General features: G+C 38.1%; 1 protein-coding gene across 1 annotated transcript in view; it reads left to right on the top strand.

Moving 5' to 3' along the window:
- Positions 1 to 13,948, top strand: part of LOC144667350 (uncharacterized) — a 38,346-nt gene extending 24,398 nt beyond the window's left edge. Inside the window, 5 exon segments of the mRNA XM_078528738.1 lie at positions 9,561 to 9,566; positions 10,470 to 10,918; positions 10,920 to 12,620; positions 12,651 to 13,238; positions 13,874 to 13,948. Of these exon segments, the coding sequence (XP_078384864.1) occupies positions 9,561 to 9,566; positions 10,470 to 10,918; positions 10,920 to 12,620; positions 12,651 to 13,238; positions 13,874 to 13,948 (2,819 nt within the window).

The following is a 13,948-nucleotide window of genomic DNA, read 5'->3' as shown; positions in this document are numbered from 1 at the left end:
TACGGTATCTGAGCCGATCCGTGTATTTATAACCGTCTCAAATGTGAAAACGAGCACCTTGGAAAATGTCTAAAGGGGGGGAGGGGGGGAGAGAGGAAACGCACTCACCTGTACCAATCTCTATTTATGTCTTTTTGGTGCTAGAGAAGATTGGATACGAGGGTGGATTGAGACACACCAGGATTCTCGGCAAGGGATAATGGATGCTATTTTCCCTTCTTATCTTCCCATTGTTCCACACGCGCCTTAATCTGCTCTCGTATCCAGCTTTCGCTCGCACAAAAACATACAAATAGCGACTGGGCGCCAGTCTGCATCTCGAGTTGCGAGAATTTTTTATTGCAATTTTTATTGTTTAGAAAAGATTTAGCTGGACACATAAGGTCGAAAATAATAAGTTTATTATTATTATATATTTACTACAAGGAACAGGTTATATAATCAGTAGCATTGAAAATACAATTAAAAAATTCAATTGCGGCCTAAAACTACTGTACGCTAAACATTCGAGCTTTCGCCGATCCACGGAATCATCAATCATCAGGACGATTCCGTGGATCGCCGAAAGCTCGGATTTTTAGCGTGCAGTAGTTTTAGGCCGCAATTGAATTTTTATATTGTAAGAAACAAGTTGTTTATTATTGTTGATGTTAAGTTAGGCGGAGCTCATCCTCGGAAACCCAGGGGCAGTTAGTGGGGGCGACGGGCAGCTTATCGGGACGACGGGATTTTCGGGACGACGGGATTTTCGGGCGAAAGTTAAAATCCCGTCGTCCCGATAAGCTGGCCGTCGCCTCTACTAACTGCCCCTGGGTCTCCGAGGATGGGCAGAGCTCGACCCAGAGGATGGACTCTCATATGAAAAGGACTGCCTGTTGTCTGACTTAGGGATACAAATTAGGGATTTCCGCCTCACTTATGATGCTTAGAACAGAACACCAATATTTTTAGCCGTCGAGGTCTCATTCAGGGTTGACTAGAAAATAGAAATTAGAAAACGCCGTCACAATATGTTAGTGCTCTAGAGCGATCAGACATGAAAAAGGATATCTCTTAGGGGTAAAAGACTTCTTGAACCACGCCTAAATTGATCTCCTTTAGGGGTTTAATTCAAATTTTTCCATCGATTTCTCTTCTCTTTCATATGGGATTCCCCCTCCCGGGAGCTTGATGTTACTAAAACTTAGAGCTATACAAAATAGAACTAATTAAAACTGAAAAAAAACAAAACAAAAGAGAAGCTACACATTACAGGAAGTGGCGACCTTTTCTTGTTTATTTAGCGCAGTATTGTTGCAGCTGCTTTAAAAAGAGTGAAAAGTTTAGATTTAATTAGACAAAATTATACATAGACGAATGCAGGTTTTAAAACAAAATTGTAATTCTTTTCTGTGGGTAAAGATTTTTGCTTTTTTATTCTGATGTTTTGCTAGCTTCAATATCTGATATCTACGTAGTAATTGTTTAAGTTGTGTAATGAAGAGCCAATAAAAATGTGAAAAAAGTAGCTGAAGGCATGAGTTTGGTACACTTCTGTAGCGCATCATCATCATCATTTCTATAGCGCTATTTAGCTAATCTTTCATAGCGCTTTACAATCACTATGCTAAAATATAAAAATAAAATATAAAAATACCTAACTAAAGTAATCTATTGAACTAAAATATCTTTTCTTGCATCACCGTCACAAGTTCCATACATCAGTCACATACCGTCACAAGTTCCATACATCAGTCACATACCGTCACAAGTTCCATACATCAGTCACATACCGTCACAAGTTCCATACATCAGTCACATACCGTCACAAGTTCCATACATCAGTCACATACCGTCACAAGTTCCATACATCAGTCACATACCGTAGAAATTCCCAACGTAACAACACCCGTTACTTTCAGATTTAGCTGTCAAAGGGTTCAGTACCTCCAGCAGCAGGGCCGCACGTAGGATTTTTTGTCTGCGCGGGCAAACGCCGCTAAACTCTGCTGCGGGGGCAAACTCTAATATACCTACAAGGAATAGCCCAGCAAAATCAAACACTTAAGGGAGGGTCGCGTGCAGACAGCAATTTTCTTTGTTGACTCTGCGTGTCACGTTAGACGCTGTACATAACACGATTAACTCACAGATGCCCCTTATCGATTTTCTTGAGAAGAACAGTCTGCTGTTCACAGGCTAAATCCTGTGAGAATCTATGTCACTCTCTATTCTATAAAACTTAGTATTTCTATCTTGTAATTGCTTACAAACTGAGTTGGCAAGACAAGTGTTTACAGCACGACGTCACGTGACAACCTGTTTCCTCGGAATGTCTTGAAATACATGATCATAGATAGGGTCATTCATTTTCCTACGAAATTGAAATATAAAAAAAGACAGTTTCTAGTTTATATTTTAGCTTGTATTTTTTGCAAACAAGTAATAGAACAAACGTTTTCAAATTAAACCTTATTATGATGTTCACGAGAAAATAAAAGATTGCATAGTATTAAAATGTTTCGGTTGTAATCAACTCGGCCTTTCCGAATAGACTTGTTGCTTAGGGTCAATGTTTCAAAAGTAATAATTAAAGTAAAAATAAAACGGGTTGTTGTGACTTATTTCGTGGCAGTAAAAAATCTTTAACATCTTCTAAAATCGTTTTTCCGACTTTTCCCTGCCTCTGGTTGAGTTTTATCTGATAGTTGAGAAGTGGTCAAAATTTTTACTGTCAGCTAAGAAAGGACGCGTTTTTTAAAATGATTGCTCCTCAGTTTTCAGGACGTGATGAAAAAATGATTATGAGAATTAATAAAATGATCACTAAATACAAATTGCATTGATCTTTTAACAAATTCTCTCAACTAACACTTTGAGCTAATGTATAGGGATCAGTGAGGAGAATTTGTATGTCGATATTGGGGCTTAAACTGATAACTGGAGTTCCAGCACCCACGTGTGATCTTTGTTGAACATCTTTTTCTTTTATTTTTAAGAAAACTGTCATCGGCCTAAAATTCCGTCGCGTTTGTTCGAAACGCCGCGGGTTTGACAAAAACAATATTCAAGACAAATATTTCAAATTTCGCAGCCGGGAGTTTCGCTTCTTTCTGGATGTACAACCCAAGCATGATCTTCCCAATTGTTTTTCCTCAGAGAGACAGCGCTTTGTTGAGCTTGATTTGAAACTACGCGCAGCCAGAGCAGAATATGTTTACATATTCAACATCGACTAGTCTCTAACAAACGCCGATCATTGGCGTAAAAAAGCCGAAAGGAAAAAATGAATTTGCCGATCTCGACACAACAAAACCAAACCGTGATACAGGTTAAAAAAAATGATTCTCAAAATTTCAGTGTTTTTGGAAAATGAAAAATCTAAAATGAAATCTAACTACAAAATTTCATTTTCTAACTACCCAGAGGAACGTCTGTTTCAGTTTAAGATTTACGGATATCCGGTTTTTTAGCAGCCTGCGTACACAGTAAATCTCATTCTATACACAAGCTGAGGAATACGTGTTGGTCTTTATCAGTCCGTTCGTTTCAACTGACGTTAGCGTGGTGAGTAAAGCTTTTATGCCTTGTATAAAGTTTTTAATTTCAAATAACTAGGTCATTTTTTTTATCCAAGAGATATTTACATGAAACTAACTATTGTAAATTACTAGTGAAATTTGTTCGTAGTTCTTAGAACCTCGTGGTACTGTAATAGCTTATTTTACGCGTGATCAGTTAATATCCACACACTCCAGCGTTAAAACGAGCTTTGTTACCATATTTTAAGTCATCATTTTCTGATGTACAAAATTTGTTTCAAATTGGAAGAAACCTCAAAATAACTGATTTTTCTAAAGCAAAAAAAAACACCAAAACAATATACCGAAAGTAAACAAAGATGCAGGTTAACGACTAATTTACAACTGAGGAAGATTTTAATCTTAAAAGATGGATTATTACGAGCAACAAACTTGTAAAAATTGGCCATTTTATTTTCAAGATTTAGAGCCTTTTCCGTGACCTGGCCACAGTGACTTAAACGAAGTTGCAATTTAATCAAATTTCGTTAAGCCATGCAAAATGACTCGTACATTCATGCAACATTTTGTCAATTGTGCGATACAGTTAAATGCACAGTACAAGTTGAAAAATTCAACTCCTAGTTCGCTCATAATGAATGTATCGCTTTTAAATTTCTAGTACTTCACATAGAAACAAGTGCTTCTTGATTTATTTAAGGTCGCGCAGGACCCTTGCTCATTAATATATTCATTAGCCAAATTTCTTGTTGGAGTACTATCTTGTAAAGCTTTAATTCACTATATTTTGAATATCGATTCCTCTAAAATTTAATAAGGATACTCCGGGATGATGGAATTACATCATGATTGTCCTTTTACTGAGAGATGACCGTTGTCTGTGATGTTTTTTTTTTTTTTTTTTTTTTAATATCTTTATTGCCATTTTAACATTGTACAAATGTTACAGTGTAAGAAAAAAAAAAAGAGCAGACGTAAGTTACAATTAAGTTACGTAGTTTATAAACTGTTACAATTTACATATGAAAATAAAGGTACAGGTACATAGGAAAATAAAGTAAATGAAAAAATATAAAATAAATAAACAAGGAAATAAGCTTACATAAAGTCTTTCCACTTTAATTCGAAATTGTTAATAGTTTTATTTCTAACTGCAATATGTTGTAGAGTATCCAATCTGTTTTTTAGAAAAGGAGGAAAGCCGTCAAAAGGTACATCATCGCAGTCTTGGGTCGTACAAAAGATATAATACTTAGCTACAAGTGATATGTAATTTAAAATATCTTTTGTTTGTATGGCGTTGTCATGCCAGCCGTAAAGGATATCGCGTTCTGAAAGAGTAATTGTATTTTGTTGTTTTTCGGACCACCACTTTTGAAATGCAGTCCAGAAATTAGAAATTTTTGGACATCGGTAGAGTAGATGAGGCAATGTTTGCGGCTGCGTTTTACATAAATGACAAGTTTCAGAGTCGCATAAATTCATACGAAAAAGCGAATACCTGGTAGGAAGTATATTATGGATGATTTTATATTGAAAGATTTGAAGCTTTGTTTCGATTGTAATTGCAAAAGGGAAGTTGTAAACATTTTTTAGGCTTTCTTGGGAGAAACCATACCGTAGAAGTCTTTGTTCAGCAGTTGGAGGTTGGAAGTAATGATCCGTAATAGCTGCATAAACAGAACGGGTGTTAATAATATTGCGTAAAGGGGATTCTTGCGACGCATTTTCGTTTTCAAATTGGTCTTTTGCTGCTTTGATTTCGCATCTCCAGCTTGGTGGAATTGCGTTTATTAGACCATAATAAGTTGTGAACGGGATTTTCAGCTGAAAAGTTTGTTGAAATGTGGTATGCGATAAGAAACCAAAATCATCATCAAGCAAGTCGCTAATAAAGGTAATGCCGCTTTGGTGCCATTGTTTTAAATAGATCATGTGTTTGTTTATTAAGATGTTTTTATTATTCCATATAATTTCATTTTGCCGTTTAATATTGTCTTCTGAGATAATATGTTTGTTTTCCTGCCAATGCTTTAATATCACTTGGTAAAAGGGTGGTGCATTGTTTAGATCAAGTTGCCTTGAATTGTATCTGCAGTTTAATAGGAAAGAAAGGCCGCCATGTTGCCTAAAGAAATGTTCAATGAGAATTTTCCAGGAGGAGGAAGAGTTTTGGTGTATCCTGTTAATCCATGAGATTTTTAAAGCGGTTTCCATTACCTTAAAGTCAATCATTTTTAGGCCGCCTTTGTTTTTTTGTCCTATGACTGTAGTTTTCTTTATTTTGGGAGGTTTACCTTCCCAAATAAAATTAAAAATCATGTTGTTGATCGTGTCAGGCAAGTCCTTTGGTAAACTGAGGTTAGAGCTGTTGAAAATTAATTTGGATAAGGCTAGAGTTTTAACGATATTTATTCTGCCAATTAAAGTCAGTTTCCTATTTTTCCAAATATTCAAAACTTTTTCCATACTTCGCAACTTTTCGTCGAAGTTAAGCTTATCCGCTTTTGTGGTGTCGTAGGAAAAGAAGACGCCTAAAGCGCAGATCGGGTCGACGGGCCATTTAAAATTGAAAGGTGTATCACATCTATTTTTCCATTTGCCGAGCCACATAGCTTCGGTTTTGGTGGAATTGACTTCTAGGCCGGAGACAACCTTAAATTGGTTTAGCAGTTCGAGTAAATGGGGAACAGATTCTGTATCGCTAAGAAAGACTGTGGTGTCATCTGCATACATGGTGGTTTTTATTTCATGGTTTCTTATTGTAATTCCTTTAATAAGATCGTGATTTTTGATGGCTCTTGCGAGAAGATCAAGACCAATAACAAAAAGAAGGCCTGATATTGGACAGCCTTGTCTCACTCCACGAGTTAAAGAAAAGAAGTGAGAAGCGTGACCATTGTTGAGAATACAGCTAGAAATATTTGAATATACAGTCTTGAACCATTGTAGGAAATCGGGCCCAAAGTTAAAGAGTGTGAGAGCCTTCTCCAGGTAGTTCCACTCAATTGTGTCGAAGGCTTTCCGGAAATCGACAAAAACGGCGATGCCAGGCGAATTTTCTTTATCCAAATGGAACATCAAATCTTGGATCAATCTGATATTTTCTCCAATGTATCGCCCTTTCACATAACCGGTTTGGTCGGGATTTATTATTTTAGGTAATACCTTTTCTAAACGATTAGCCAAAACTTTAGTGAGAATTTTGTAATCAACGTTTAAAAGAGATATTGGTCTTAGGTTCTCAAGGATGGTTTTGTCTTTATTTTTTTTGGGAATAAGCGAAATTATACCTCGTCGTTGGGATATCGACAAGGAACCGTTAAGAAAAGCATAATTAAAACTTTCAACAATTAGAGATTTAAGCTCAGGCCAGAAAAATTTTAAAAATTCAGTCGACAGACCATCGGTACCCGGAGTTTTGGCTGCTGCAAATTCTTTGAGTGCTTTGAAAGCCTCATTTTCTGTAATCAAACCTTCACATAGAGCCTGTTCATGGTCCGATAAAGCTGAGATGTTGCTGGGATTAAAGAAAACGCCCTCTTCCGGTTTCTTAACATTTTCCGCGTGTTGCGAGGTATATAGCGATTTATAAAATTTACTTTGTTCTTCTAAAATGTCAAACTGGTTAGTTATGACAGAATCGTTCGGTAGCTTCAGTTTAGAGACTAACTTTCTGGAGTGGTTTCTTTTTTCAAGGTTTAAAAAATATTTGTTGTTGCGTTCTCCTTGTTCATGCCATCTTGCGCGACTCCTGATGATGGTGCCGCGAGTTTTAAGTGCCATTATTTTTTCTAGACGAGCTCGAGTAGAATTAAGTTCACAAATTATTGGCCTGTTGTTTCTATTCTTTTCGGCCTTTGTAAATAATTCGTTGATTTTCTTTTGGAGGAAAACTTCTTCATCTCGTCTTCTTCTTGCTTTGATTTTTGAAAATTTGACAGTAAAACCTCTAATTTCCATTTTGACAAGATCCCATTTTAGGCCTAAGTCTTCAACGTCTCGGTACTTTTCTATGAAGTTTGTTAAGTTTTTGCGCAAGTCAGAAACGTATTGCTTATCTTCAAGAAGGGAAGAGTTAAATTTCCAAAAGCCAGGTCCCTTTTGTTGTTTCAACTCTTCGCTTAATAGATGTAATTGTATCGCAGAATGGTCTGTATTTGGAGCGTACAAAATATCACATTTGATTGTAGTGCTACTAAGCTCTTTCGATATTAGAAAGTAATCTAGGCGACACTGGACCTTAAAAGACTTGTTTCTCCATGTAAATTGTTTTGCAGTCGGATTTAAGGAGCGCCAAATGTCACACAAACTGTAAAGGTGACATAAATTATCGATTTCTTTAATGACGGATTGTTTTTTTGAAGTAGGATTCCCTCCTTCTTTGTCACTTGGTGAAAGAGCGCAGTTAAAATCACCACCAATAATAAATTTCTCTTGCGCGAACTTGCTGAGAGATTTTTGAATCTCCTTAAAAAAGAGAACTTGTTGGTTAGTGTCGTTTGGAGCGTAAACATTGGTTAAAACGATTTGACAATCATCAAGAGTGATCTTTGTGCTAAGAAACCTTCCGTTTTTATCTCGGACTACCTCGTCAATTTGGTAATCTAATTTGGGGTTAAATAGGATCATTACTCCTCTGCTGTGATATGTTCCATGATTAAAAAGAACTTTTCCGCCCCATTCTGTTTCCCAGATTTTAGCGGTTTCGTTGGAGCTGTACGTTTCCTGAAGAAAGATAACATCCTTATTTTGTTTGTGAAGCCACCTAAAGATGGAGCGTCTTTTTATCGATTTATTTAGCCCTCTTACATTAAGAGAGAGACATTTCAGGTTTAGTGTGAATATTCCAAAGAAAAAGTAACAATGGCATCTTTTGAAGACCAGAAAACATGATGTACCTTTGACAACATTCCTCTTGGGGATTTGTAGATAGGAAAAGTAGGTTGATTCGTCATAGTTGTTGAATGGTTATAAATTTGCAAAGGTGTAAGAAAGAATTTAGCATTTTCAGATGGTATTTGATGAATCTGGTAGAATTTGCATAAGGTGGAAGCAGTATATGATATACAAACAAAACTAAAAAGCCAAAGAACAAAAACATTGAAACAACTATTACCACGAGAAATAATTTTAAGTAAAATAAAATAGGCTCTAAAGGCCTGAACGCAAATTCGGTAATCGGTGTGCGTGTTGGTCATCAAGGAATAATATTTTATAGACAAAATCTAGCGGTGCTCCGCACAGGAAAAAAAGGTCTACTTTTTAAATGTTGTCTGTGATGTTACAAGCCCTTAAAAGTTTAGCTGAAGATAATGCGCTTTTGTGTCCAAGTTTTCAGCTAGCACAGCGCACCAGATTAAATGATTATATAGCCTAGTGATAAATCGTAACTTCTTTTGTGCTCCCACTAGAACGAAATTTTCGATTTCAAAAACTGCTACAAGTTAATGGCTTCTAAGAGAGTAAAAATGTGAAATCTAAACTTTGAAACGTGCTATCTTCATTTTGAGAAGGAAATTTAAAAATACGCTCTAGCCAGAGCACAATAGAGTACACCAAGTTTATGTTCCTCGCGAATCAACTCTTGAAATTCTATATCGGCGGAGAAAACTTGGACACAAAATTGCAGGATTTTCCGCTTCCGAAGACCTTCCAAGTCAATGTTTACAACAACGTGTGATATATTCAAAGCTGTGAATCTAATTATGATAATTTCCTATGTTCCAGCGCACGTGGCACAAAGCTGAGAACAATTACTAGTAATTACTTGTACAAAAGAGTTTAAAAACAACCATTCTCATTAATATATCGTTTCGTGTCGGCTTCAGTCGTCCTGAAGTTCGTGCATACTCTTTAAATAAATAAATACTAATGATTGCAAGGGTCCTGCGCGACCTTAAGTTGCCTGCATACGAGAGGTCATATGCAGGGACATGTCACATGCACAGCGACAAAATCATGTACTGTTCGCACAAGGGGACGCCAATTCTCACACAAGAAAATGTGACGGGGACATGTCCCAGGGACAGGATGTAGCAACCCGTCCCTCGTGCGTCTTTATTGCCAGTTGACAATGTTTTTCGGTTTTTTCCGCCGTTGTTGATTTTATTTTGCCGTGAGTCGATTTTCAAATTACCGTGAGTTGATCAGTGTTTTGATCCGCGAGATGCTCTTCTTTACCGCAAGTTAATTTTCTTTTGCCGTGTTGTTACTCTTTTGCCTGAGAGTCGATTTTCTTTAGCCGTGAACTGATTTTCCTGTCCCTACGTGAGTTAATAGGTTTTGCTGCGAGTTTATAATTATTTTATATTGATATGAGATATTGCTGTGAGTTCATTTTGTTCTGCCTAAAGAAAATTTATTGTGCATGGAACATATTTTGTTGTGAATAAGATATTCACCTTGCACTTATACGGGCCATCCTACGATTACTATTCCTGCTGCTTATCACAACGGAAACATTGTATTGCAAAGTTCAGTAAAAAGCACTATCCATGGAGCTTCATTTTTTTTTTTCAGTTATACCAGTCTGGCATTCACAGATTGAAGAAGGCGTCATGAACAACATAGAAGAAATCATGAATGTCATCGGTATAGCCTTGGCTATTGTCACCTTCCTTCTCAACACCGGTTGTGCTCTAAAAGCTATCGAGTTGTGCAAGGAAAGCTTGGTTTTGCTGAGTAATAAAGCGCTGAGTATAGAAAAGCAATTTGGCAAATTAATTTATAGAAGAATCTATCACACAATGTTCACCGCGTACTGTCGTATCCACGATAACACAAATGCAATAATATATGGCAGGAAACTTCTCGTCATTTACTGTGAGCATGGTGATACTGTCCGAGAAGGATACTTCAGCGTACACCTGGCACAGGTATATTCAAGTCAAAATAAGTACATTGAGGCAAAAGAACTTTATGAGAGAGCAATCACTATAATGAGAGAAACTGGGAACAAAAAAGGAGAAGCAGCAAGTTACGGACACCTGGGAAATGTGTTTCACTCTCTCGGTGACTATGTCAAGGCCAAAGAATTTTATGAGAAAGCACTGGCGATCAACATGGAAATTGATGACAGAGATGGAGAAGCATCAGGTTACGGAAGCCTGGGAACTGTGTTTCGGTCTCTCGGTGATTATGTCAAGGCCAAAGAATTTTATGAGAAAGCACTGGCGATCAACATGGAAATTGGTGACAGAGCGCAAGAAGGAATAAATTACCAGAACCTGGGAGCTGTGTTTCATTCTCTCGGTGACTATGTCAAGGCCAAAGAATTTTATGAGAAAGCACTTGCGATCACAATGGAAATTTCTGACAGAGCAGGAGAAGCAACAAATTACGGAAACCTAGGAACTGCGTTTAAATCTCTCGGAGACTATTCCAAGGCCAAAGAAATATCTCGAGAAAGCACTTGCAATTCACATGGAAATTGGTGACAGAGCAGGAGAAGCAGCAAGTTACGGAAACTTAGGAACTGTGTTTCAATCTCTCGGTGACTATGTCAAGGCTAAAGAGTATCTCGAGAAAGCACTTGCGATCAACATGGAAATTGGTGACAGAGCGGGAGAAGCAACAAATTACGGGAAACTGGGAACTGTGTTTCAATCTCTCGGTGACTATGTCAAGGCCAAAGAATTTTATGAGAAAAGCCTGGCGATCAACAAGGAAATTGGTGACAGAAAGATGGAAGCAGTAATTTACACAAGCCTGGGAACTTTGTTTCATTCTCTCGGCGACAAAGTCAAGGCTAAAGAATTTCATGAGAAAGCGCTGGCGATAAAAAAGGAAATTGGTGACAGAAAGGAGGTAGCAATAAATTACGGAAACCTGGGAACTGTGTTTAATTCTCTTAAACAATATAGAAAGAGTAAACAATATCACGAGAAAGCACTGGCGATCAGTATGAAAACTGGTGATAGAGCCGGAGAAGCAATAACTTACAGAAACCTAGGAAGTTTTTCGGAATCTCTTGGTGATAATGTAAAGGCTGAAGAATACTATAAAAAAGCACTTGCAATCACAATTGAAATTGGAAACAGAACCCAAGAAGCAGCAATTTACCTGTGTCTAGGTGAAGTGTTTACCAAGCTCCGTAAATACCTCATGGCCGAAGAATATCTTGGGAAGGCACTTCAATTAAGCAAAGATATTAGACACAGTGAAACTGAGTTTCGTTGTTATTGTAGTCTTACAGTGATGAAGCTAGCGCAAAAAAATTTCCAGGAAGCTTATCGCTACCTCTTGCGAAGTATTGAAAAATGCGAAGATTTGCGAGGTTTTAATACAGGGAACGATGAAATCAACATATCCTTTGCAGATATGCATGTTTTTCCCTACGAGAAGCTCAGTGAATTGTTCTGTGATGATGGAAATCCTAACTGTTCTCTCTATGTTGTAGAAATGGGACGGGCTAGAGCCCTAGCAGACTTGATGGCAACTCAGTATTCTGCTGAAACACATATATCGCCTAACCCGCAATCATGGAGTGGCATTGAAAATGTCATGACGGCACAAAACAACTGCACTTGTCTGTACATTTCGTATCATTGTTGCAGAGTGTCTTTGTTTATTGTCAATACAAGCGGAGTCGTTTCTTTCCGAAAAATGAGAGTGGATCATAAAAACACTCTTCACAAGAGATTAGCACAGCCAGCTAAAAATTTGGATGAATTTTTTGCTATCATGGCTAAAAGTTTCCGCAGCTTTGGTATTTTACCCGAGGAGGTCTGCGAAGATCGATCTTTAAATGACATCGAGCAGGCTGAATCTGATTCTTCTCAGGAGGAAAGCCACGCAGCTTTGCGGGATGCAAAGGGTGAGGAAAATCCCGAACCGAGTTTAACTTTGTTCCACGAAATGCTCATCAATCCTGTGTCCGACTTACTTGAAGAGCCTGAAATCATCATTGTTCCCGATCGCAACTTGTACCGTGTTCCATTCCCAGCTTTACTCGATGGAAATGGGAAATTTTTATCAGAGTCCTTCAGGATCCGCGTCATTCCTTCGTTGACGACTCTCAAGCTCATTCAGGAGAGTCCCGCAGACTATCACAGTCAGACTGGTGCTCTGATAGTGGGGGATCCTGATGTTGGTGAGGTGATTTACTGCGGAAGTCTCAATAGAAAGTTTGTGCCATTGCCTGGTGCAAGAAAGGAAGCAGAGATGATTGGACGACTGCTGGGCGTTCAGCCTTTGATAGGAGAGCACGCAACGAAGCAGGCAGTACTTCAAAGGATAGCTTCAGTGAGTCTGATACATATTGCTGCACATGGTAGTGCTGAAAGAGGAGAAATTGCGCTTGCCCCTCCAGGCTCTACTTCCGAGATTCCACAAGAAGACAACTACCTTTTGCAAATGTCTGACATTTCAAAAGTTCAACTGCGAGCTAAACTGGTAGTACTAAGTTGTTGTCACAGTGGCCGTGGACAAATTAAGGCCGAGGGAGCTGTTGGAATTGCTCGCGCGTTCTTAGGATCCGGAGCACGCTCAGTGTTGGTGGCACTGTGGGCCTTAGAAGACAGTGCAACAAAGCAGTTCATGAGCTGTTTCTACCATCACCTCGTTCGTGGGGAAAGCGCCAGTGAATCACTTTACAGGGCCATGAAGTGGATGAGAGATAAGAAGTGGTGGAGAGGTAACAACACTCCCGAGGTTTCTGAGTGGGCACCGTTTATGCTGATTGGAGATAACGTGACATTTGACTTTGGAAAACAAGTAAGTTTAAGTAGCGAAATCAAAATTTCAGCAAAACAGTGTTGTACTTAAACGGGCTAGGTCATGGTTTTTAAGGTAATTCTATATTTTTTCGTTAATTAAGAGCTCTAAACTTCAAATTGGCTGAGGAAAAGTTTTTTATTGGCAAAATCACGGCCACATAACAAACAACGATGATTTTTGAGCATTGTAAATGACACTTTCATACAAATTGAGATAAACTTGAAAAAAGTCGGGCCGGTGTTTTTCAAGTTTACCCGAATGCAATCCGTTTCAATCTTTGCGAGGTTTTGCCCATCCATGCCCCCTTTTGGCCTTTCTGTGTTTCTTTTGAATTCTTTTACAGTTTCAAGCCGTTATTGTGATTTTTCCGGTAATTCAATGACCAGTTGGGCAGTGCCAAAATTGCCTAAAATTGCGTGATATAGCCCCTAGTAATCAGTCCGCTTTTTGGGCCATCTTACATTTGTAGTTTTGGATATTGTTGGCTAGGCAGCACTACTAGCTGGGATGAAACATTGGAACTTGCACTGTTTTAATTTCTAAAAAGACTAAAGGAAAATTTCTTGCACTATGTTAGGTAATTTTTACGATCAATTTACTTAAATTATGGTTTGTCTTTTTTGGTGTTGTAGAAAAAAAGACCTAATCATTGGAGGATTCCATTGAAGACAAACTCAAGCATTGAGCTGAGGATTTTCTGCGATTAA

Source organism: Oculina patagonica, chromosome 10, assembly GCF_052425735.1.
Source record: "Oculina patagonica isolate OP01 chromosome 10, crgOcupat, whole genome shotgun sequence".
In the NCBI taxonomy this organism is placed as follows: domain Eukaryota; kingdom Metazoa; phylum Cnidaria; class Anthozoa; order Scleractinia; family Oculinidae; genus Oculina; species Oculina patagonica.
Note: the sequence above shows the minus strand (reverse complement) of the source record. Positions and strands in the feature narration are given on the sequence as shown.